Here is a 26,466-nt window from a genome sequence, read left to right on the forward strand (position 1 = left end):
CCAGTTTCTACTTTTGGGTGCTACCCCTTCAGAAGGATGAAGCCAAACTGGAACAGATTCAGAGCAGGGTCAGAGATCTGGAAAACAAATCCCAAGAAGATGACTCTTCAAAACCCTGCAAGACTGTCTTGCATGGAGGAGGACAAGAAGGTGGCAGCCAGGACGATCAAGGAGTTGGAGCACCCGTCCGATGAGGGCAGGCCAGAGAATCCGGGACAACTAAATAAAAATAGCCAACTTAGAAAATTATGCACAGGGTAGAGAAAGTGGGCAGAGAACTTTTTCTCCCTCTCCCCCAATATTAGAACTCAGGGGCGCCCAATGAAGTTGATGGGCAGTAGGTTCAGGACAGGGGAAAAAAAGAAGTATTTCTTTACGAAGCTCTGGCTCACGAAAGCTGATGCCCTGTCACTAATTTTGTTAGTCTCATAGGTGCTACTGGACTCTTGCTCTTTTCCACTGCTACCCATCTAGATCTAAGGCTGAGGCTACCCATCTTGATCTGTTTACACAATGAGTGATTAAAATGTGGGATTTGCTGCCAGAGGATGTAGTGATAGCTACGGGCACAGACATCTTTGAAACGGGATTAGCTTCATGGAGGATAGGTCTACCCAGGGCTTTTTTTCAGCTGGAACGCAGTTCCGGCACCTCTTGAAAACGGTCACATGGCCAGTGGCCCCGCCCCCTGAACTCCAGACAGAGGGGAGTTTAGATTGCCCTCCGCGCTGCTCCAGTGGCACGGAGGGCAATCTAAACTCCCCTCTGTCTGGAGATCAGGGGGCGGGGCCACTGGCCATGTGACCATTTTTGCCGAGGGCAATTTACACTTTAAAAAACTCCCCCCTTGTTCCAGCTGACCCAAAGTGACATCATTGTGTGGTCCTGAGTTCCACCACTGAGTTCCACCACCTCTTTTCCCAGAAAAAAAGCCCTGGGTCTATCAGTGGCCATTCGACATGGTGACTAAAGGGAACCTTCACATTCATAGGCAGTAAACCTCTGACTACCAGTGCCAGGAGTCAAGGTCCCTCCAGAGTCACTGTGGATGCTGGACCTGTTGGACCTCGGGTCTGATCCGTCAGGGCTGCTCTTATGTTCTTAAGGTTTGTTCTCTGCTGTTCTACAAATGGACTTAAGCCACAGGGAGATTTGGTTGAGTAGCAGGAGAAACTTCTTAATGGTGAGAGCAGCTTGACAACGGAACTGATTATTTAAGGTTGAGGTTGTGGATTCTGACGGAAGGTTTTGAAGTAGGGGCCAAGCAACCATCTGTCCAGGATGCTCTGGCTTTGGATTTCCTGTGCTGAGCAGGGGTTTGGATTAGATGACATCCGGCCCCTTCCAATGCCAAGATGAATTCTAGAGAGCTTTTTTGGAACGTTCACAGCATATATTAGCTCTCTAATCTTTTCAGACACCCCTGCAGGGTAGGCCAATTTTATCCCCCCTTTTAACATATAACATGAGAAAGATGGCTTGCCTAAAACTCCTGGGCAGTCCCTGGCTCTCTGTTTGCACTCTTGTCTGTGATAATGTGGTAACTCTTGGAGCAGAAAGCCTGGATCCACGGAGCCAAGGAAAGGGGTCTGACTGGAAACCTCTTTTCCCCTTTGTTTAAGAAAAGTCTCCATAGCCGCATTCCACGGTCGGCTGCTTGCCTTCCGCCCCAGCCTGTCGGATTGGCCATTGTTGTCTGTATTCACTCAGCTCCTGCAGCTGCCGTCCGTCCCTCTGCAGCCTCGCCAGGGAGACGGCAGCTGCCACAAACGACTTAATACAGAACGAGACACGAGCGATGCTGCTCGGCAGGGAATGCAGGAATCTTGGAAAACAACCCAGCACACCGGGCTGGCAGAACGCACAGTCGTACCGGTTTAAAAGGCCACTCCACACATTACGAAATGGCAGAGCCAGGTTTGCCTCTTGTGTGTGCCAAGACCGACATTCTGAGAAGAGTATCTGCATGAAGCCTGTGAATCAAACATGGATTTCTCTCATTGCTTGTGATGCCCTTTGCTTGAGGGCTTTGGAACTGGCATTGCTTGGTCAAACCCCTACTTAGCCCGGGCAGGCAGTGCAACCCACCCCTCCTTTGATTTGTAGAACTCAGCAGTTGTGTTATATTTTTTTATTGTGAAGGAGCGCAGGGTGGTATACATGGTTCTCCTCTTTTTCTCCTTACAACAGCCCTGTGTGGTAGGTTGGGATGACACTGTGTGAGAGAGAGAAACGAGCCCAGCGTCATTCAGGGAGAGACCTGGCAGGGTGCAGATTCGAACCTGGGTCATTTAGGCAGTCCTGAAGCAGAAGCATCACAGAATGAATTGCCTTCCAAGGAGGCCAGCTCAGACCAGTGACGCATGCAGAATCACAAAGGGTGGGATCCTGAGAGTCACACTTCCTTTTGCGTGATCTAAACTCAACCCTTTTCAGGTGAAAGAGTGCCGTCCACCTCCCTCTCCTATTGTTCGTAGCGCTCAGAGGTTTGGGAATTGCTGATCCATAACAACCAACAGTTCATTGCTGACTTTTCAATTTGGTGGGCACCAAATGTGGTGATTCTTCAGGAACATTTTCTTACGGTCCTATATTTGCTTTTAAAAGGGGATTAGACAGATTTGTGGAGGAGGGTTCCGTGGGTGGAGACGTGATGCTCAGAGGCGGCGTACCTCCGGAGGCCGGTTTCAGGTCTGACCTGTGCGGCTCTGCTTGTGGGCTTTTAGGGAGTATCTGGCTGCTGCTAATGGGGAGCTGGTCTGGCTGCGTGCTTGGTCGGATCCAGCAGGGCTGTTCTTAGGATCTTCTGTATTTCTGGCGAACTCACTAACTGTAGAAGCAAAATAATTACATAGACTCCACACACGTTGTCCATAAGAAGATGATCAACCATCTTGACATGTCTGTGTTAGGTTGGGTTCTGTAGTTCCAGTTAACAGGTTTTCCCTAGAGGAATCCAGTTTGGTGTAGTGGTTAAGAGCGCGGGACTCTAATCTGGAGAGCTGGGTTTGACTCCCCGCTCCTCCACTTGAAGCCAGCTGGCTGATCTTGAGTCAGTCACTTAAGAGCGGCAGGACTCTAATCTGGAGAGCCGGGTTTGACTCCCCACTCCTCCACTTGAAGCCAGCTGGGTGACCTTGGGTCAATCACAGCTCTCTCAGCTGCACCCACCTCACAGGGTGTTTGTTGTTGTGGGGATAATAATATCATACTTTGTAAACTCTCTGAGTGGGTGTTAAGTTGTCCTGAAAGGTGGTATGTAAATCAAATGTTGTTGTTGTCTTTTATTTGTTGTTGTTATCATCAGGGCTTTTTTCTGGGGAAAGAGGTGGTGGAACTCAGTGGGTTGCCCTCAGAGAAAATGGTCACATGGCTGGTGACCCCGCCCCCTGAGCTCCAGACAGAGGGGAGTTTAGATTGCCCTCTGCGCTGCTGAGCGGTGCAGAGGGCAATCTAAACTCCCCTCTGTCTGGAGGTCAGGGGGCAGGGCCACCAGCCATGTGACCATTTTCAAGAGGTTCCGGAACTCCGTTCCACTGCGTTCCGGCTGAAAAAAAGCCCTGGTTATCATCATCATCATCATGGACCGAGGCAAAGCCCTACTATCAGCAGTACAGGTCCACAGGATCCAACCCATCATCCACCCTGTGGTGTCTGTGCCCTTCTGAAATGTGGCTGGAGGCAGTTCCCAACCCATCTTTGTGTATGTTGCAGGGCCTCTGGCAATTGGTCAGTCCACGGGAACCAACCGGAGCGAGCGCGGAAGAATGATGAGCTGACAGACGAGGAGAAGGAGATCATCAACAGGGTCATTGCTCGAGCTGAGAAGATGGAGGAAATGGAGCAGGAGCGCATTGGGTGAGAAGTGGCCCCTTAAGACCTGGGAGGAGTGGGAGAGAATAGGGACGTGGTGGGTGAATTCCTTTTAAGGACTTTTAATACAACCTGCCTGATTTCAGCTACGTCTCCAGATTGAATGGATCATGGGAAGATCCATTATGGAATCTCTCCAGGGTGTTTAGGAGGCTAATCGCTGTTGTGTGAGACCCTGATGTGTGGACTGGGGCTAGGGCAGGGGAAGAGAAGGGGCATAGCCCTTCCCAGTGTGACTAAATCAAAAAAGCCTCTCTTGAGCATTGTTGATACCTTGAAAAGAAAGAGATGTGGGGTGGGGCTGTAACTCAGTGGTAGAAAATCTGCTATACATGCAGAAGATCTTTGGCGTTGCCAGTTAAAAGGATCAAGCAGTAGGGAGTTTGATGTGAAGGACCTCGACCTGAGACCCTGTGGAGTCTTTTCCACTCAGAGTAGACCTTGATAGATAGATGGGCTAACGCATCAGAAGACAACTTTGCTTGGTGAAAAGATGGACTCTCTCCTTTCTCTATCCGTTCATTTTTATCCTGTCTTTCCTTCAAGGGAGGGGGGCTAGGGGAGGACAATACTCAAAGACCCTGGCTGCCCTTGAGGCTCCCCATGGAAGACATGTGCTTTGCCATATGTTTGGGATGGGTCTAAGTAGTGTGTGATGGATCCTGGAGGGTACACCTCTTGTGGCTCAGTGTCCTCTCTTCTTCTTGGCAACAACTGGAATCAGTGAAGCAAACCATTTTAATCGACAGAACCTAATAACGTCCTTTTAAAAAATAACAATGCTTAACCTCATATGATGGGTTGTAGGCATTATTCTGTGGATGGTGATCGGGGCATGGAAGGCGACCCATGCAAAAAACATCCTCCAAAATAGGGATATATTTGCTTCGTTGATGCCCTGTCTTTCTCCCCTAAGTGGCTCACATCCCCCTCCTCTCCTCCATTTCACCCTCACAGCAACCCTGTGAGGTAGGTTAGGCCGAGGGTGTGTGACTGGCCCACGGTCACCCAGTGAGCTTCCATGACAGAGTGTGGAATTAGAACACGAGTTTCCCAGGCCCTGGCCTAACACTCTAACCACTATACCGCATTGGCTCTCTTAAAAAATGCATGCGAAAGTTTCCAGGGACAGGCATCATAAAATAGGGACTGTCCTATATCAGTGGAGCAGAGACAACTTGGGGCCATGCTGTGGTCACCTCTTGTGTATCAGAAGCGGATTGTTTGGATGATCTCTGGAAGCTGTAATTCACGAGACTGCCTATGAATCGGCAGAGCTAAGTGCTAAGAGCTTGCTTGCCAAGTTCTTTCTTCTTAGATTTCTTAGGTGTATTCCTCAGAGGCCTTTCCTTCTAATTCCTGCCTGGTCCGTTGCAAGTTCCTTGGGTGTCCTTCAGGGTTTGTGGCTGAGCTGTTGAGAATATGCGTGTCTGAGTTTACAGCCCATCACTTCAGTGAGTCAAAGCCAGATTCATTATCTTTTGAACGTTACTGGTAGCATTCTCTACTTGAAAAGCACTCAGAGTCAGAACAACAGCATCAAATGCTTAAAAGTGTGAAATCAGCGTTGTGGGATAAAGGGCTCTTTAAGACACACAACACTGTTAACAGCTGAGGCGGGAAATGGATTCCTGAAACGATGCTGTCAGCAGTTTCAAAACACAGAAACTGGCCAGAAAACACCTTCAGAATAGAATTATCTTCCCACCTAAAAACTGTTTATTTGGCTGGTGCCTGGCTTCACGCTTCAGGGCCTGGCCCTAGAACAACATTGAACCAGTCCCCTGTGGCAGCTCTCCAGATATGCCGTGACTGGCCAGGAAGTGTACTGGTGCTGGTTGGAAGGTAGGGCCTTTGCATCCCAAAGGCTGCTCCTGCTTGTTGGAGCTGCCGCATATGGGCGGCTTAGTCTGAGGAGCCACCTTGGAAGGACCACAGAGAACCTTCTTGGACTACTGGGCCACTTGATCTGTACTGAGCTGCTAACTGCAGTACTACCACCTGGCCACTCACAGTGGCGGCAGTGAAGAGCAGCAAAGAGCGGCTCCCTCCTGCCAAGCTGCTGTGCAGAGAATGAGCAGCCTTGGTTCCTCTGCCAGAGGCGCAAACCCCCTTGTACCTCCCAGGCTGAGATAAAGAGAGAGCGTGTGTCACCCACCACCACATCAGGTACCTGTGGGATTCCAGTTCTCTCTCCATCAGTGCCAGCAGCCAGTGACAGCCCCTCAAGGGGCAAGCGCTCAGAACATGGGGGCTGGAGACTGCTGCTCTGTAGCTCTTTCTCTTCCCATCAGTGGAGTAACTGAGAATGGAGCCTGTGTGGCATCCTGCAGCCTTCCCTCAAGTGGAAGGAGGATGTTCTCTTCTGCGGCTTCCTTGTCGGAAGCCATTGGTGACAGCGGGGCGTGTGTGTGTGTGTTGCAGGTGCCAAGGTTGTGCATGTGTGCATTTTGCCAAAGGCCCCTCGAGATGAATTTCCTGCTCCTCCTTGCTCACCAGCTCGGTTAGGAGGGAGGAGAGAGCTGCTTCGCTCGACTTGTTCCCAGCCAGCAACTGCTGCACTGCACCATTTCATACTAGGGGAAGCCGGTGAGAAACGGCTTCTCACGGGGTGTGTGGGGGGGGGCTGGGTTTGGTTGCCTTGCAGCTGAGTTTTTGCATTTCCCACCCCTGTCACTTGACATGAATTCTGCAGCGTTCGGCTTGGATGCACATTTGATTTTTCAACTGCCTAATCTTTCCATCCTGAGTTAACAGAGTCCGTATCTTCCAGGTTCAAGGCTCAAATGTGTTCTTCGTATTCAAGAGAGTCTCTGGCACGGGAGGAAAATTCCAGAGAGGTAGCCTTGTTAGAGCCAAGCTACAAGTGACGCCTGACACAGGTTGGACACTTGTCAGCTTCCTTCAAGTTTTGATGGGAAATGTAGGCATCCTGGTCTTGCAGCTGTAATGGAGAGCCAAGCTGTAAAACCAGGACGCCTACATTTCCCATCAAAACTTGAGGGAAGCTGACAAGTGTCCAACCTGTGTCAGGCGTCACTTGTAGCTTGGCTGTCTGTCTCCCGCAAAACAAAACAAAAGGGCAAGCACTTCCTGCCAACGAATCACCAGTAACAAAGGAAGGCAGCAAACAGTTAACTAACAATTAATGTGGATATAGTGTAATATGCAAATTGATAAACAATGTACACAAATTGAAAAGAACAAAAATTGAAAAGAGCAAGTTGCAAATGCAGTAATATGAAAAAGGCAAATTGCAAGTACAATAATAATGATGGACCAGCACAATAATAATGGACCAGCATTCAAGCAGTTAATATTTGAAAAAAGCAAGTTACAAGTACAATAATAATGATGAACCAGCAAGAATCTCGTGGTACCTTCCAAAACAGGCCATGCCCAAATTTCTGGGCGGCGCACCAAAGCATTGTTGCCCACTGTTGGTGCCCATGAGGAGGCTTTTAATGGGCCTGTGTGGGGTTGAGCCACAGCCATCTCCAGTGCAATTTTCAGCCTGATGGATTTCGATAAAGTGGGCTCTTGCCCATGAAGGCTGGTGGCATAACCAGTCTTTATGATGCCATAAGATTAATTTCTCTCTTTATGCTCAGGAGGAGGCCTGGCTGGCTTGTCTCCCCTGCCTGGGGAAGGCCTCTCTTCAGACGCTCCTCCCTTCTGAATAAATCTCCCGTGTTAGGCCCTGAACATCCTCCAGCCATTGGCTGTGGGATGTAAACTGTGTTTCATTGGCCTGTTCAGATCCAGGGCTGGCAGGTACATCGGGTGGCCAGTACTGCAGCCATCTCTTGCAATGTGCAGTTCTAGGACCTGGCAGGGCCTGGAGGTAGAATCCCAAATGTGTCTGGAGGAAGAGCCTGGGCAGAGACGAGTAGCTTGGTGCCAGCTTCCACGTGGGAGCGCAGAGTTCAGTGCAAAATGTGTAAAACTGGAAAAAGAAAGGGTGGGGGAAATGGGCTTTGCTTTCCTAGCAATGGGTTCAAAGGTGGAGGGAAAAAATCACACCAAAAACCCAGCCCAGCTTTTTCTGGTGGGTTGGCAAGCCTAGCAGGTGGTCAGGCGTGACCACATCGACAGCTCAGACATGGGAGTCTTTATAGCAGGTAGAGGCCTAGCACTGGCACCCTGGGGTCAGCTGATACCCCGGAGGATTCTGTGTTCTGCTGCTGAGTGCTCTCTTGCTCTTCAGACTTGCTGGTGGTGAAAGAGCAGGGTGTCCCTTTCACGGACTGAGTTGGGGCAGTCCCCAAAGGGCCACCATGCTCAAGGGCTGCTGGCAGGCAGAAGCAAGCGCAACCAGACATTCTTGTCGTGGAATCTACTCGTTCACTGGTGCTGTACCCAAATTTTGCCCCATGAAAGAGGATTTGCAAATTCTGCTCAGATCCTGCATTGTTTTCGTTTTAATCTCCCTCCCAATTTTCCTTTCCCTTTTTTCTTCCTTAAGAGGCAGGTGAACCAGCAATAATTTAATTGTTTCATTAAGTATGGTGTGAAGAACAAAAAGCAGTTCTGTCCCAGCCTCTGGCAAATCTTATTCCGCCTCCTCCCCACCCAGCCACTGAAACTGCAGTGGGTGATAATTTTGAGCATCTCTTTCTTGCCCTTCTCAACTTGAAACGGAAGGAGGGCATTCTCAGGAAGCAACTTTCTGCCTCCAAATGCTGGCTAATATTATCCTGGGCCAGAGTAGGCAACTTCTGATTTTATTCGCCTGGTAACCGAAAGAGTAAGCATTAAAAACAAATGGCTGTTGAAGCATGCGCTGCCTTCAGTCCAAATTGTTTTCTGAGCAGAGTGAAAGAGTGACTTGACCTTGCAGGAAAAAAACCCTGAAGATTGTCCGGATGGCCCCATCCTTCCCAAATGGAAAGAGCAACACAGAAAGATTTGATTGAAAGCGAACAAGGGCCCCCAAATTGCCTCCGCCACTAGCAGAACTTGACTGCTTTCTCATTGTGGCCACAAAATTGAATCTTACATTTAAGAGGAAAAAATCCAATTTACTCTCGTGCTCCAAATACTGATGAAAAGGAAGAGGTTCTTTTATTCTCCTGGTGCTGAATCACTGGAGAAATCCCTCCACAGGGCTGCTGGCTTCCTAGCTGGGCCCCGGAGGTCTGCTGGAATTACAAAGAGAGGTCAGTTACCCTGGAGATATTGGCAGCTTCAAAGGGGTATACTTTATGGCATCACATCCTTGCTGAGCTCTCTCCCTCTTCAAACTCTACTCTTCTCAGGCTCCTACCCAAAATCTCCAGGAATTTCCCAACCTGGAGCTGGCAACCCTACCAGCTGCACATAGAAAGATCTGAGACAGTTGGAAAGAACAGACTTTGGTGAGAGGTTGGAGGTCAGCCTGTGGGCCTCAAAGGGATAGATAGATCCAGAGGAGTTCGCCGTGTTAGTCTGTAGTAGCAAAAATACAAAAGAGTCCAGTAGCACCTTTAGGACTAATCAACTTTACTGTAGCATAAGCTTTTGAGAATCACAGCTTTTGAGAATGATGCATCTGAAGAAGAGAACTGTGATTCTCGAAAGCTTATGCTACAGTAATGTTGATTAGTCTTAAAGGTGCTAAAGGGATAGATGTAGCCCAGGCCCCCCCACCCTTTCCCCCGCACCCACTGCCAATTTCAAGTATAGGTGTTTCATTTCCTTTTAAAGAAAAGGCCAGATTTTTTTTTAAAATCCCTTTTCTCCTAATTTTAGGAGGTTTAGTAGAATTTCACTTGCACATCAGGAATGCCTCAATTAGTTTGTGTGTGTGTGTGTGTGCATGCACAAATTTTGCAGCTTTTGGAAGTAAGCTGGAGGAAACCGAATGGAGGCTGTGTTGCAGTGAACCAACCAATCAGATTTTCTTACTAAAGAGATTTGGGTTTCCCAACAAGCAGGCTTAATCAGATGTTCCTGTTCCCACTTAAATGAGAAACATACCCCTCCTTACGGCAGTTTGAAAGCTGAAGAGGGTATTCAGGAGAAAGGCAGCTGGGCCCAATGGACTGGAAACCCCCTGCTCATCCTGACTCGGCATTTCCTGGCATACCCAACTCTCCTGGCTTCCAGTTTGTTCTTTGGCACAAGAGGAATTGGCCACCTGCAGATCACAGAAGCATCCCCTTGAAAGGGGGCCGAAAGGGCCATCAAAGTCTATCCCTTCACCCATGACAGAAGCTGTTCACTCATAAGAACATAAGCAAAGCCATGTTGGATCAGGCCAGTGGCCCATCCAGTCCAACATTCTGTCACACACAGTGGCTAGAAATCCAGTGCCATCTAAAGGACTGTCAGTGAGGCCAGGACACCAGAAGCCCTCCCACTGCCTTCCTTCCAGCACCAAGACAACAGAGCACCACCTCCCCACAAAGAGAATACCATCTATCTCCTGTGGCTAATAGCCACTGATGGACCTCTGCTCCATATATTTGTCCAGTCCCCTCTTGAAGCTGGCAATGCTTGTAGCTGCCACCACCTCCTGTGGCAACGAATTCCATGTGTTTATCACCCTTTGTGTAAAGTAGTATTTTCTTCTATCTGTTCTAACCCGACTGCTCAATAATTTCATAGAGTGCCCACGAGTTCTTGTATTGTGAGAAAGGGAGAAAAACACATCTTTCTCGACCTTCTCTAACCCGTGCATTATCTTGTAAACCTCTATCATGTCTCCCCTCAGTCGTCTTTTCTCCAGGCTAAAGAGCCCCAAGCGCCTCAATCTTTCCTCATAGGGAAAGTGTTCCAACCCTTTAATCATTTTAGTTGCCCTTCTCTGTACTTTTTCCAGTGCTATGATATCTTTTTTAAGGTGTGGCGACCAGAACTGTACACAGTACTCCAAATGAGGCCTCACCATCGATTTATACAGAGGCATTATGATACCGGCTGATTTGTTTTCAATCCCTTTCCTAATAACCCCTAGCATAGCATTAGCTTTTTTTATGGCAGTTGCACACTGTGCTGACGTTTTTAGTGAGTTATCTATCATGACTCCAAGATCTCTCTCTTGGTCAGTCTCCGCCAGTTCAGACCCCATCAACTTGTATTTATATTTTGGATTTTTGGTTCCGATGTGCATTACTTTGCACTTGGCTACATTGAACCTCATTTGCCACATGGATGCCCACTCTTCTAGCCTCGACAGATCCCTTTGAAGTGCCTCACAATCCTCTCTGGCTTTCACCACCCTGAACAATTTCGTGTCATCTGCAAATTTAGCCACTTCACTGCTTAATCCCAATTCCAAATCATTAATAAACAAGTTAAAAAGCATTGGACCCAATACCGACCCCTGTGGCACCCCACTGCTCACCATCCTCCACTGTGAGAAGTGCCCGTTTATGCTCACTCTCTGTTTCCTATTAATTAGCCAGTTTTCGATCCACAAGAGGACTTGGCCCTTTATCCCATAGCTACTGAGCTTACTTAGGAGCCTTTGATGAGGAACTTTGTCAAAAGCTTTCTGGAAGTCAAGATAAACAATATCTATCGGGTCTCCCTTGTCCACTTGTTTGTTCACTCCCTCAAAGAACTCTAACAGATTGGTGAGACAAGATCTTCCCTTACAGAACCCATGCTGAGTTTTCCTCATCAGCTTTTGGTCATCAATGTGCCCACTAATTTTATTTTTGATAATAGTTTCCACCAACTTACCCGGTATTGACGTCAGGCTGACTGGCCTGTAATTTCCCGGATCTCCCCTGGAACCTTTTTTAAAGATGGGGACAACATTAGCTACCTTCCAGTCCTCAGGAACAGATGCAGAGTTTAATGACAGATTACATATTTTTGTGAGGAGATCTACAAGTTCACACTTGAGTTCTTTCAGAACTCTTGGATGTATGCCATCTGGGCCCGGTGATTTATCAGTTTTTAAATTATCTAGCAGTCGCATAACCTCCTCTCTCGCCACCTCAATGTGACTCAGGTCTTTCAAAACCCCTCCCAAAGTCAGTGCTTCCGGAGTGGGCATGCACTTCTTATCTTCCACAGTGAAGACAGAAGCAAAGAACGCATTCAGCTTCTCGGCCATTTCCCTATCACCCTTTAGTAATCCTTTTACGCCTTGGTCATCCAAGGGCCCCACGGCCTCCCTAGCTGGTTTCCTACTTCTAATATATTTAAAGAATTGTTTATTGTTTTTCTTTATGTTCTTTGCAATATGCTCCTCATATTCCCTTTTTGCCTGTCTGATCACAGACTTGCACTTTTTTTGCCACAGCTTATGCTCCTTTTTATCAACCTCACTCCGACTAGTTTTCCACTGCCTAAAAGAATCCTTTTTACCTTTTACAGCTTCTATTACATTGCTTGTTAACCATGCTGGCCTTTTCCTAAACCTATTTGTGCCTTTCCTAACCAGCGGTATATATTTAATTTGAGCTTCCAGGATTGTAGTTTTAAATAGTCTCCAAGATTCCCCAAGTGTTTTGACCTTTTTTACTTTCCCTTTCAGTTTCTTCTTCACGTACCCCCTCATCTCAGAAAAGTTACCCCTTTTGAAGTTAAACATGGCTGTGTTGGTCTTATTTGGCAATTTCCTATTTATACATATGTTGTACTCAATAACATTATGGTCACTGTTCCCAAGTGGTGCAATCACATTTACATCTCTCACCAGGTCTTCAGCATTACTGAGGACCAAATCCAGGATCACCTCTCCCCTAGTAGGTTCTGTAACCATCTGTTCCATAGCACAGTCATTGAGACAGTCTAGAAACTCACTTTCTCTCCCCCGATTCGAACACCCATTGGCCCAGTCAATGTGTGGGTAGTTAAAATCACCCATTACAACACAGTTTTTTTGTTTAGCAGACATCTTTAATCCTGTCATCATTTTATAATCCTCCTCTATTTTCTGATCTGGAGGGCGATAACAAACTCCCACAGTTAAGTTTCCATTTGGGCCCGTAATTTCAACCCATAGCATTTCCAGAAGCGAATCTAATTCAGTTACCTTCTCAATCTTACTGGAATGTATACCTTCTCTGACATATAGAGCCACCCCACCACCAACCCTTCCCTCCCTATCCTTCCGATATAATTTATATCCAGGAATCACCGTGTCCCACTGATTTTCCTCATCCCACCAAGTTTCTGATATGCCCACAATGTCTATGGATTCGCCCAACACTAAACATTCCAGCTCCCCAATTTTACCTCGGACACTTCTAGCATTTGTATATAAACACCTGTAACTTCCCCGGCACACTTTGCCTCGAGACGTAGTTAGGTCATCTGCACTGTTTGTCTCCATCTCAGTTGACAACTCTAATCTATCTCCCTGTAGAAGTGTTATACCTAGCCCTTCATCTCTCTGAGATGAACCATCCTGAACCAGAGACACTTTATCTCTTGTCGGCTTTCCCCTAGCATTTAGTTTAAAAACTGCTCTGCCACCTTTTTGATTTTAAGTGCCAGCAGCCGGGTTCCTTCTCGGGACAAGTGGAGACCGTCTCTCTTGTACAGCTCCCGCTTGTCCCAAAAAGAATCCCAGTGCCTAACAAACTTGAACCCTTCCTCCCTACACCATCGTCTCATCCACGCATTGAGACTCCTGATCTGCGTTTGTCTCTCTGGCCCTGCGCGTGGAACAGGTAGCACTTCTGAGAAGGCTACCTTGGAGGTCCTGGCCTTGAGTCTCCTGCCTAACAGCCTAAATTTTTGTTCCAAGACCTCACGACTGCATTTCCCAACATCGTTGGTTCCAACATGGACCACGACCGCTGACTCTTCCCCAGCACTATCTACCAGCCTATCTATAACACGCGTAATGTCCGCTACCTTCGCACCAGGCAGGCAAGTCACCATACGGTCAGAACGCGGTTGTGCCACCCAGCTATCTACTTGTCTAAGGATCGAATCACCAACTACCAAGAGCCTCCCTCCCGCCCCACCCAGGGATGGTTCCTTGATGCGAAAGGAAACCTGCTCACCAACTGAAGAAGAGGTCCCTTCTGAGGGCATGTTCCCCTTATCCTCAATACGGTGCCCTGATTCCACAAGATCCTCATTCTCCTTGACAACAAGAACGCTGCCATTTTTAGAGTGGGACACATCTATCCTGTCCCTGAGAATCTTGTCCTCGTGCCTATCTAACTGTCTCCGCTTCTCCAGGTCAGCCACCTTGGCCTCAAGGGTACGTACTCGTTCCCTGAGAACCAGGAGCTCCTTGCAGCGAGCACACATCCAGGACTTCTGACCAGAAGGCAGATAGTCATACATGTGACACTCAGTGCAATACACTGGAAAGCCCCCAACCCCCTGCTGGCATTCTGACTTCATTATTCTGTTTTAGGAATAACACACTAAGAGGAAAGAAAACGGCTATGATCCCCCGGCTAAGAGCCACAGGCCAAGAGCCCTTTAGCTCTCGCCCTTCGGCTCGCGCCAAAGGCTCGCGTCCCTGCCCAGCAGTTGCCTTTTCAATGCAAAAGGTCACTTCCTGCTAAGCACAGGAGGTGAGCACAAAGGGGGGTGTGGCTTGTACTCCAGCAACCCCCAGCAGCCTTACAAACACACTCACCCTCAAACACAATCAAGCCCAAACACACTCAGCCTCAAAACTACACTCAAATCAACACAAAACTACACACAAAAAGCCCCAAAGCTAGAGAGGACCACCCTTAGCTTCTCAGCTTAACCCACCACAGCCAAGAAAGGCAAAAAGCCCTTACCTCCTCTAGCAGCTGCAGACCAGCCCTTACCTCCTCTAGCAGCTGCACTCCACAGAACGTTGCTGTAATACGCAAGTGGAACATATTTGTGCAGTGGGGGAAAATGTGCAACGGGAACTAAATTTTTTGTGCAATTTGGCACATGGGGTTTAATAAAGACCTTGGCAAGTCCTTAAAAATGGAAGCTTAAAAGGTTCTAGAAAAGGAAGTCTTCTTTCTCTTTCCTTTTATGCTCCTTATAGCCGCAAGATGGTGGCAGGGAAGGACTGATGCCCTAGCTGCCTGAGCAGTGGAAATAAGCTTTGGCTAAATCTGCCCCCCCCCCCAACAACATCCCCTCATCTGGTTCAGTCCAAATCCTGGAGTCCCCAAAGCAAAGAGCAGGTGGGCTTTGGAAATGAGCTGGCAGATCAAGAGGGAAGCTGCACCTGCCAAGATGATAGAATTCCCTGTCACGTGAAGCCATGTTAGAGGCTTGCTGTAATGATTTTTAAAACAAGGATTGGAGAAGGAGAGGGTGGTCAATGCTCTGAGCCACCATAGTTAAATAGAACCTCCAGCGATGGAGGCAGTCTGTCTCTGAGTAGCAGATGCTAGAGGAAATGACAGCGGGAGCTCACTGCTTCAGTGGTAGAGCCCCTGCTTTCATGTAAAAGTCCCAGTTTCAGCCCTCAGCTCCTCCAGTGGAAGGGTCCGTGGTGGCAGCCAAGAGCTGGGCTAGGCCTTCCTTCTCTTGAGAGAAGTCCCAGAGAACTGCAACCAGCCAGAGGAGACAAGACTGGGAGAAGGTGGTTTCATTGGTAAGGTCAGCAAAGGCTCTCCCTTGACCATTTTCATCCATGGATGGTATCTTGCAGCAACGCCTCTTAACTGAGGTGGGATGGAGGGCACACTTCATGAGAGGCAGGCGTGCCATTCATATGGAGAGCTGGAAACTCTGCCTGGTGAAGGGGGCTGGGTACCTTTTGGCTGACAGGCCTCCTTTCTCTGCTTAGGGAGGTTGAGAGCGACACAGGTCTGCCTCCCATACAGAGCTGGGCTGGTGGTCCAGAGGGGAGGGGCTTCAGCGAGTGGGTGGGGCTGATGGACGGATGGAGTTTTCAGCAGCCCCAGTGTCAGAGAGTGTCAGCTGCTCTTTGAGGACCAGTGTACCTGGCTGCCTCTCTTCTTGCCTGGGGCCTCCTACTCGGTGTGCTGTCCACCAGGGCTAGTCCAAGTGCAGATTTAGGTCCTGGCACTACTGGCCAGCTGGCTTTTATTGGTTTGTTTTATGTCATGTCCCCGGAGCTGCCTCTCTGAGACAAAACCCGAAGTAGGCTGCACCAGGCCATTTGAGACCCCCTTCCCAAAGTCCCACGCTGAATCTCCATGGTCTCTAGAGATTTTGCTCACACAGACAAATGACTCATCCACACTTTTGTAGGAGTGGCCTCACTGGTCAGCAAGGGTTTCAAATGGGGTTGCCAACCTCTAGGTGGGGCCTGGAGATCTGGAATTATAACAGAGGTCCAGACAACAGAGATCATTTCCCCCGGGAGAAAATGGCTGCTTTGGAGGGCAGACTGATGGCATTGGGCCCCACTGAGGCCCTTCCCCAGGCTCCAGTCCCACTTTCTCAACCCAGTGATTGCAAGCTTAGCTACAGAGGACTGAATGGGCAATAAGCATCTTCCTCACAACTGAACCTGAACATCAGTAGTTGTGCTGCTGGCCCCAGTTTGTGTACATTTTAATAGGGCTCGGTGCCCTTCCAATCTGCGTCCCATCCCAAGATATACCTGTTGTGGGGCTAGGATATTAAACCACTCTCCGACACTGGCGCTGTGCAATGCCAGGTCCATAAATAATAAGACCAAAACGCTGCAAGATTATCTTGCAGCATTGAATGTGGACCTGGCTTGCGTGACCGAGACATGGGTGAGGGAGGGCGAGACGGTCGCTTTGAAAGAACTAGCCCCCCCAGGTTATACGGTCCTCCACCAGTCCCGGACAAGTGGTCGGGGGGGAGGCGTGGCTTTGCTCATTCGGGAGTCTTTCTCCTTCAGACCACTCCCCACCCCAAAAATTACTGGCATTGATTGTGTGGGCCTAGTGTTGGACGCCGAGGAGAGGTTGGCAATATGCGTGGTGTACCGACCGCCTACTGCACCTGCATCTTCCCTGTCTGGTCTCTTGGAGGCGGTGGCCAGCTGGGCCTTGGAATTCCCGAAACTTTTGGTTCTCGGGGATTTCAACGTCCATGCTGACGACGATGCCTCCATGCAGGCCATTGACCTGGTGTCTTCCATGGCGGCCCTAGGACTCTCCCAGTTTGTTTCGGCTCCCACGCATCAAGCAGGTCACACGCTGGATTTGATTTTTGGGGCAGGGATGATGGTGGTCCTGGATGCCTATGATGCAGTGCCATGGTCAGATCACTTTGTTCTGAAGGCTCGTCTGAGCATGCCGCTCCTTTCCCGGGTGGGCGGTGAGCGGATTTACGCTCGCCCGCGGAGGCTTATGGATCCAATTGGTTTCCAGGCGGCTCTGCGGGATCCGATGCCCCCTGGCAGTACGTTAGATGAGCTGGTGGATGATTGGCATGGCCGTCTTTCCGAAGCCATCGACGCTATTGCCCCCTGCCGTCCTCTCCGAGCCCGCAAACGGGTAGCTCCTTGGTTTACCGAGGAGCTTCGCCAGATGAAGCGGTCTCTGAGACGACTAGAGCGAGTGTGGAGGCGGGGGCGCGACGAAGAGGCAAGAACATCTTATAGGACGTTTATGAAAGCCTATGAGGTGGCAGTGAAAGCAGCAAAGAGGGATTTCTTTGCTGCTTCCATTGCATCCGCTAGCTCACGCCCGGCTCAATTATTTCAAACAGTTCGGTCCTTGGTCTCCCTCTCTCAGGGAGACCACCAAATTCTTAATTCAACTATTGGCTGCGAGGCTTTTGCGAGCTATTTTGCGGGTAAAATCTTGTCCCTTCGCCGTGGCCTGCCACCCACTGTTGATACAGTAAGGGAACTGGAGACCCCTTGGCCGTCTTCTGGGTCCGTATTAGACCATTTCAGGCTGCTCTCTCAGGACGATGTTGACAGGATCCTGCAGGGGATGAGGCCAACCACCTGTCCTCTGGACCCCTGCCCATCCTGGCTGGTGAAGGCCAGCTTGGAGGGGCTACGGGACCATCTGGAGGCCATTGTTAACATCTCCCTGAGCTCTGGGGTTTTTCCAGGAGTGTTAAAGGAGGCGGTAGTGCGGCCCCTCCTGAAAAAACCATCTTTGGACCCCACCGACCCGTCCAGTTACCGCCCAGTGTCGAACCTCCCGTTCCTGGGCAAGGTGATTGAGCAGGCGGTGGCGGTACAACTGCAGGAATTCCTGAATGATGCTCTAGTCCTGGACCCATTCCAGTCTGGCTTCCGTCCTGGCCATGGGACGGAGACAGCCTTGGTTGCCCTCACAGACGACCTTCGCAGGCATCTGGATCGAGGCGGGTCAGCGCTGCTTGTGTTACTTGATCTCACAGCAGCGTTTGACACGGTTGACTATGATTTGTTGGCCAGCCGCCTTGCCGACGTGGGGATTAGGGGGACAGTCTTACAGTGGCTGGTCTCCTTTCTCCAGGGTCGGGGACAGAGGGTGGCGCTCGGGGGAGATCTATCGGCCCGTCACCCTTTGGTGTGCGGGGTTCCCCAAGGGGCGATACTCTCCCCAATGTTATTTAACATCTATATGCGCCCCCTCGCCCAGTTGGTGCGGAGGTTTGGGCTGGGTTGTCATCAATACGCGGATGACACCCAACTTTTTCTGTTGATGGACGGCCGGCCAGACACGGCCCCAGACAATCTGGCCAGAGCTTTGGAGGCTGTGACGGCATGGTTGAAACAGAGCAGGCTGAAATTGAACCCAGTGAAGACGGAGGTCCTGCAGCTGGGACGGGGGCTGCCAGATGTTGGGATCCAGCTCCCTGCCCTGGATGGGACACCACTGGCAACTTTGCCAGTGGTAAAGAGTCTGGGTGTGTTCCTGGATGCCTCCCTATCGATGGAGGCCCAGGTCACGGCGGTTGCCAAGTCTGCATTTTTCCATCTTCGTCAGATCAGGCAACTTGCCCCCTACCTGACGCCCCAGGACCTGGCTACAGTGATCCATGCAACGGTCACCTCCAGGCTAGATTACTGTAACTCACTCTACGCTGGGCTACCCCTGGGCCTGATCCGGAAACTACAACTGGTCCAGAATGCGGCGGCACGGGTCCTGACTGGTATACCTTACCAGTCACACATCACACCTGTCCTGCGCCAGCTGCACTGGCTTCCAGTTGAATTCCGAATCAGGTTCAAAGTGTTGGTTCTTACCTTTAAAGCCCTGAGTGGGTTGGGACCGGCATATCTTCGGGACCGCCTCTCCCTGTACGTTCCCCGGAGATCGCTCCGATCAGCGAATAAATATTTACTTGTGGTCCCCGGCCCTAAGGAAGCCCGCCTCGCTTCAACCAGGGCCAGGGCTTTTTCAGTCCTGGCCCCAGCCTGGTGGAACGCTCTGTCAATGGAAACCCGGGCCCAGCGGGACATATTATCGTTCCGCCGGGCCTGTAAGACAGAGCTGTTCCGCCAGGCGTTTGGTGATTGAAGGGGGCGGTGCCATGTCGGCCTCCCACCTTTGGGGTGGGGAAGGTTCTCCCCACCACTGCACCTTGTTAATTTGTTTTATTATTTGTATATTGATTTTAGTTTTTGTTTTTATCAATTTTAACTGTTCACTGCCCAGAGCCCCTGGGATGGGCGGTATATAAATTGAATAAATAAATAAATAAATAAATAAATAAATAAATATGTGGGAAGTTGTGTGTGTCTGAAATGCACAATGCCTAACAAGAACAGTCATTTTCCAGTTCAGAGGCTTTCCCCCCTGCTTGGAACCCCAAGTTCCCTTACCTGACAAATTCCATCCTTCAGTGACTTTTTCCAGCATCTTTCTGGGCTCACTGTCATAAGTTTTTGTTTTTTAAAAAGTAGGACCAGAATGATTTGGCCTTGAAGGGGGAAGGATGATTTCCCATGTTGGGTATCTGTTTAGAAGCCAGCTGTGGAGTCCACTGCTCTTGCTCCACTGCTCTGGGCTGGATGCTGCATGACATGCGTATTCTGTGCTCTGCTTTCAGCCCATTCGTCTTAGGGCAATGATGATAAATATTTAACCATGGAGAAAACTCTTGCAGGCAAAAGGTTTAGAGGCTACCTCCTCTCGGAGATGAAGCAGCAGCCAGCACTTAAGGAACAGGTACTTTTTGTTCCTGAGAGGAGCTGGAAACCAATGAGCTAGGTGGGGGCAGGGGAGGAATAAAATTGGCTTCCTGGCATTAGGGTTTTGGGGAGAGAAGATTGCTCTGGTGCTTCTGCTATGTGCATGAACGGGTGTTAAATGCTCACAGCTGAATTTGGGCATGGACTAGTCCTGGCCCATCAATTTAAGAAGCACTATGGTACTGAATACCCCTAGCTCTGCCAACTCACTTAAGCTCTGTCTATGCAATCTCCTACCCAGGGATGCTACACTGATCCCTTACTGTAGTGGATCTCTTATTCTGTGCAAGGCAAAATTCAGTCCTGGGACTTGATGTTTGCTTAGCATAATATATTCTGCTATGGCTAGCCATGGGGTGTGGCAAAGAGTGCAGAAACACCACCCCAGACCTTCCCCGCTCTGGGTCCAAGAGAATGCCTAGGCAGCTTGTCTGCTGAAGTACTCTGGGGCATCTTGTGAGATTATCCCCCTTGATTCATGCAGAGCCCTGGCCAGGCCTACTGGTTTTATCATTGCCCTGAAAATGCAAGAAGATGCTTGCTCAGGCTAGTCCAGTGGTTCTTATGGGCCAGTAACCTATTACCCACAGAATCCCATCTGATGCCCCTGAAAGGTGCATAGACCAAGGTGTGGAGGACCAAACCTCTTGCAGCAAAGGCATCCCAATATATACTGTCTTTGTACTTAGAAGCTCCATTTAGCCTGGGCAAGAGAGCATCCTAGAGCATTCCCAGGTACGTTGTAGCATCAGCCATGGTGGTCAAGTTTCATAGGCTATTGTGGTGTTTATTTATGGGACGACCCATAATGTACCCCTCAAGGGTTCCTGTAACACAATTTTAAAGGGAAGGGGGGGGGCGGTCTGCATTCTGTGCTTGCACAAAGATGGTCTATCTGCCAGCCCTTAACTTGAGAAGAGTGAGCCTCAGTACAGGAAAGGGGTTTAGGTTGGGGCAAGAGCTGCAAGAACCTGGTTCTTTGTGGAAACTCCGGGGAGCACAGAGCTCCTTCCCTCATAAAATGTATGCACTGTTTTAATGTCTTTGTCAGATTTGGGTCATCCATGACAGGAGAGTCTGAAATTTCCTGCAGGCTTGAGGCTCTGAAAGATCCCTCTAGTAGTCCTCCCTCCCCTTTACGCCAGAAAGAATGCTTAATACCGTTTTTTGTGGCATGCCCTGATTCCTCCTCCTGGCTGAGCTGCACAGAAGCCTCCCTGCTCCACAAAGAAGGCTGCCTGAGGCAGACTGATCTAGCCACTCTCCCATACACCGTCCTTGATGGAGTTCCTGCTTGTAGAAAATGTCTCCAGAACAAGCGGTATAGGCAGGGCTTTTTTTCAGCGGGAACGCGGTGCAACAGAGTTCCGGCACCTCTTGAAAATGGTCACATGGCTGGTGGCCCCGCCCCCTGAACTCCAGACAGAGGGTAGATTGCCGCCCGCACCGTGAATTCAAAGGCAAGGGAAAGGCACTCTGTGCATGCCCTGTTCCTTTGCATGTCCCTGTTCGCTGGCCTGAAAGATCAGTCTGTGTGATCACTGTGTCCTGGCTGTGTTTCAGACGTAATATAATTATTTCTCTGGATTTGGACAGGCACATGCACACGCAGTTAGTTACATGCGCCAAAACCACAAAGCTCTTTTCTTAAGAAAACATACGAATGGCAGGGATTGACTGGCCAGTGTAAGTAACCTGATGTTGTTCTCATGAGCTGTAAAACTGCCAAATCTTTATTGTTCTTTGAATTTTTTGTGAATTTTGCTCTTTTTCTTCTCCCATGGTCTTGAGATTCACAGTGGTGTTTCTGGGTCTTTGGCAAGCTACTATTCTCACAACTTTTAACTATTACCTCCCCCCTCCCTTCCCAAATCTAGAATAATGTGGGAATAATCGTATTGACCTACCATACAGTGTTATTGCGTGGAATGCTGAACTAATGTATGCAAATGAGCCCTGCCAATTTGCCCTGGAGCTATTCTGATATATTGACACCTTCTCTCTTCATATGTGTTAGGTGGAAAATAGGTGGTGTGTCAGAGGTCCATCCTTGTGGTTAGATAAGCAGTGCAGTGTTCCTGCAGCCCCACTGAATTTCAGAGCAATTGGTCTGCATGCTAGCAGCTCCATCTCCCCCTCTCTCCCTCCCCACCACCCCAACTTTTCCCACAGTGCTAAAGTGGAGATGCTTCTGAATAAACAATCTCTTCCATGTTCCCTGAGAGGACTGTACCACATCAGCAAGGAGACTGTATTTGAACGGACTCTTGATATTTGAAGTCCTCCTGATATTTAGCCCCATTAACTAACTCACACTCATTAACTCTTTGGACACCGTTTCACATCTATGTTTAGACGTCTCATGAACCGCCTGGAGGACATGCGCCGGAATGTGGCGGGTGACGGAGTGAACCGCTGCATTCTGTGTGGGGAGCAGTTGGGCCACCCGGGGTCTGCGTGCGTGGTGTGTGAAGACTGCAAAAAGGTAAGAAGCCGGATCCCACCCACCCACCCCCTTGCATCCCTCTCCGAGCTTATGAGGAGGAGCAGAGATGGCAAGAGAAGCAGAGTTGAAGTAACTGGGCCCATCTGACTGAGCGGGTGGACATCACGCTCTGTCCTGTCAGATTCCCTGTGGAAAAGGTGCTCAGTTCTCAGGCCACAAGGAGGGAGGATCCTCCCTTGAGCTGCTGTGAACCTCTTGACAGGGCCATTGTCTCTGGTGCCTATTTAAAAAATAACATTAATATTAGATATGAGAAGATAGTTCCCATCTTGTTTTTTAAAGATTTATTTACGTTCATGGTTTTCCTCATTCCTCAGTTGGATTTGTACACTTGGGCCGTTTTCACACGTCTTACCGGCCACGCAAAATTGCGCAAAACTCCCGGAATGACGCCGTCTTCCTGGCGCGATTTCCTGTCAGGACTCTGGTTTGTGGCGCTATCCGCCACAATGGCCCTGTTTGTATCACGCTCACATATTGAGCAGTTTGTGTACAGTGTTTACATGTGTCATGTACATCATTATGTTCCTAGAATATAATGGGGATTGATTTATACAGAAATAATACATGCATTTTATGGGGGAGGGAATTTGTTGTGAGGAAATGAGGAAAATAAGAAATCACAGGAGAAGCCAAGTGGAAATTAGGATTTGGGTGCTGAAAATGTAGACATGAGAAAGTGGAGGGAGGGTTTGTTATGAATCCTCTAAGCTTTAAATTGAACCCCCTCCACTCTCAAGGTGAGATGCCCCCCAAGCATCATGGCGGGGTGCTGTCAGCATCCTCCTCCTGCCCAGACTGGCATATCCAACTTATGATAGCGGCCAGACTCCACTTTTAATGTCTTGGAGGGACGCATCCCCCTTTCTTACCTGGACATCTGCCACCCCTCTACTAAAGCCCCTTCCCTCTCAGAGACTATTCTTTACCCACCAGCAGGGCTTTTTTTCTGGGAAAAGAGGTGGTGGAACTCAGGACCGCACAATGACATCACTTTTGGTCAGCTGGAACAAGGGGGGAGTTTTTTAAAGTTTAAATCGCCCTCAGCGAAAATGGTCACATGGCCGGTGGCCCCGCCCCCTGATCTCCAGACAGAGGGGAGTTGAGATTGCCCTCCGCGCTGCAGCGCGGAGGGCAATCTCAACTCCCCTCTGTCTGGAGATCAGGGGGCGGGGCCACCGGCCATGTGACCATTTTTAGGAGGTGCTGGACCTCCGTTCCACTGTGTTCCTGCTGAAAAAAAGCCCTGCCCACCAGGGAGCTCTCCTTTGTGGCCATGCTGAGAGTGAATAGAAAGTGTTTGGTGCAATGGCGACATTCCTAATTAAACTGGAAGCACCTTCCCTGAAGAACGTGACTGGAGGCTCCCTGGGCCATGCAGTGCAGATGGTGAGTGAAAAACTTCCCCGTCCGCTGGCACTGAGAGGGCTTGGCACTTTTTCTTTTGGAAGCCTGAATGCCTGTGCTTGTTGTTAGGGCCTGCTTAAATGCAGCTACGGAGCGGGGAGGTGAGCAAGGGCAGGATCTCTATGGAGCATCTTCTCTTTCTAACTGTTGGCCTCACTCTTTTTTGGACCTTTCTTTTGGGCCCAGAACGTCTGCACCAAATGTGGCATCCAGACGACCAACAATCGCCCCCATTCCATCTGGCTGTGCAAGATTTGCATCGAACAGAGAGAGGTCAGTGGGGGACTGGCCCATGAGGCTCCCATGTGCTCCGGTGTCTCTGCCTAAGCCCTTGAGAAAAGTTTAGTGCTGAGAGTCTTTCACTAATCCAGGCCCAACAGAGGACGAGGGGTACGGGGAGAGCAGGGTGGCAAGAATACTTTCCTGAGACTGGGACTACATGCCTAGTCATCTCTGCGAGATCCAACTGGTTCCACACCCTGACTAAAGTCTCTGCCCCCTTTCTTCTGTGGTTACTGAGTGTTGGAATGTGAGTGCGTGTGTCTGTATATGCCAAATAATGACGTGCCAAATATATGCCAAATATATGTATATGCCAAATATTCACGTGCGCGGGAGAAAGGGCGCTTGTGTTCCCCTGCTCCTTGCCGCCACTGCTGTGGCCCGCTCGCAGTGGTGGCGCTGGTGGCAGCAGCAGCGGCAGCAGCTCTGTTGCCAGCTCCAGTGCCCCCCGCTGTTGCCGCCGCCGCTTGCTCTCACCACGGCAGGACAGGCTGCTCTCGCCAGCGCTGCGGGACGTTCTCGGCAGCTGCAGCAGCAGGCAGCACTGACAATAGGAGGCGGCGGCAGCAAGAGCGGCCTGCTTTCACCACTGCCACCACCTGCTCTTATGGCCCCAGGGAGCGCGCCCCCCACCAAGTGGGTAAGTGGGAGCAGGGGGGAAGGGTGGGATCAGGGGGTTCGCCCATAGCTCCGCCGCTCTCCGCGGGCCAGTCCAAATGACTTCGTGGGCCGTATACGGCCTGCGGACCGGACGTTCCCCACCCCTGTTTTAACTGGAGGTGCTGTGGATTGAACAGGGGCCTTCTGCCGGCCAAGCAGGTGCTGTGCCACAGAACCAGGGCCCTTCCTGAAGGAGGAAAGCCAAGGCTCTGCTGTAAACTTTCCCCCGTGTGAGAAGAGGGAGTAGTCCTAGCCTTGTTGCATCCTCTGCCTGTCAGTGGCTCTTGAAGGTCTCTGCTGATGCCCCAGGGGGAGCTCCATATCTGCAAAGCAGGGACTCCGCCCCCTGGAAACCCTGACAACAACATTCGATTCGACAACAGTGAGTTCCACAGCCAGATGCACATGGACAGGTGGGACAATGCTTCCGGGTGGCTTTGATAACCGAGTCTTCGGAGCTGCAGGGAGGCTGGACTTCAATGCCAAGGGGTTCCTGCCTGCCTTTGAATTGTAGCTGAGACAGACTGGGAGATCTGGCTCGCTCCTTCTTTCCTCTGTGTTGTGCCAAAGACAAGCTGCAGCCCCAGGTGTGTCCTGCAGGTCTCATGGGCAGATTTATATTCCTGCGCTTGAGTGTGGGAAGTAAGTGGAGGTTGGGGAGAGTCATACTTTGAAGAGCCCCCGAAAGCCAACCCTCTGCCCTGAAATCTGGATTATCAGTTCCTCATCACCAGCAGCCCCCCCAGAAATCAACTAACTCAATCTAGAAACTTACAGGGAGTCACAAGCAGACCACCCATGACAAGTGACAGGGAAGCATTCCAGCCTAGCTTTGTCCCTGATGTGTTAGTTTTCTGTGTGTGGGGAGGTGATTTTGAAACAGGGCTGTGCCAGCTCCAAGATTTTGGGGGCTGTCAATCAAGGCTATCTTTGTGGCTCTCCTAGTTGTGCAAGTGGGGTGTGTAACCACAGAATCCTCTCCTGCCGCCTCTGGGGAATATAGGAAAGGAAGAATTGTTGGGGCTGTAAACCCTTTGCTCCCCTCTGGCACTGGCCCTGTGTGTGTGTGCGTGTGTGAGAGAGAGAGATTCTGCCTTGTGATTTTTCTGCCTGCCGTCTAGAGGAGGGCTGGGCCCTGCGATGCTTCTGAGCATGGAGCTCAGCTTTCCATGATCTCGTTCCCAGGTGTGGAAGCGCTCTGGGGCTTGGTTCTTCAAAGGCTTGCCAAAGCAAATGCTCCCAGAGCCGATGCCTGTGAGCAAGAGCAAGCCGCAAGCTGTGCCCAGTGAATCAATCCCAGCAGCTCAGGACCCGAAGCCGTACTCACGCCGGCAGCCCCCCGGTAGGTGTTGACCTTGTTTACTAATCTGTTGTTAGTAGTAATCATCATAGTCAAAGCCATCAATAGACATGGCTCCTTTGGAGCATAAACATCAGACCGTTGGGTCCTTTCCCCAAGGAGCTTACAAGCTGAACTCTGGCAGTGGGGAGAGAGCCGGTGTTCCCAAGCAGCAAGGAGCAAGTCCCCCCTAGCTTGATTCAATTTCTGATTGGCTCAGTAGCTGGGAACTTTATCCGTGACTATTTGGGGGAAGCTCTTCTCCTTTCTAACAAGTCTCACCCCACTCAGGAGGTTGCTGCCTATACCTTGCCTCGCCTCCTGGGAAAATGTAGCCTGCTGATTTTCTCTGAAGTTGCAGAAGATGCCCCATTAATAATACAAAATTTGTGTAGTTTTACAGCTGTCGGCAAGAGTTTC

The 26,466-nt window shown here is 49.9% G+C and overlaps 1 protein-coding gene across 1 annotated transcript in view; it reads left to right on the forward strand.

The window, feature by feature from the left end:
• RPH3A (rabphilin 3A) overlaps window positions 1–26,466 on the forward strand; it is a 73,272-nt gene that overhangs the window by 15,519 nt on the left and 31,287 nt on the right. Inside the window, exons 3-6 of the mRNA XM_054996385.1 lie at window positions 3,715–3,858; window positions 22,208–22,337; window positions 23,952–24,038; window positions 25,893–26,049. Of these exons, the coding sequence (XP_054852360.1) occupies window positions 3,715–3,858; window positions 22,208–22,337; window positions 23,952–24,038; window positions 25,893–26,049 (518 nt within the window). The remainder of the gene's footprint in view (window positions 1–3,714; window positions 3,859–22,207; window positions 22,338–23,951; window positions 24,039–25,892; window positions 26,050–26,466) is intronic.

This window comes from Eublepharis macularius, chromosome 13 (genome assembly GCF_028583425.1).
Source record: "Eublepharis macularius isolate TG4126 chromosome 13, MPM_Emac_v1.0, whole genome shotgun sequence".
NCBI classification, from domain to species: domain Eukaryota; kingdom Metazoa; phylum Chordata; class Lepidosauria; order Squamata; family Eublepharidae; genus Eublepharis; species Eublepharis macularius.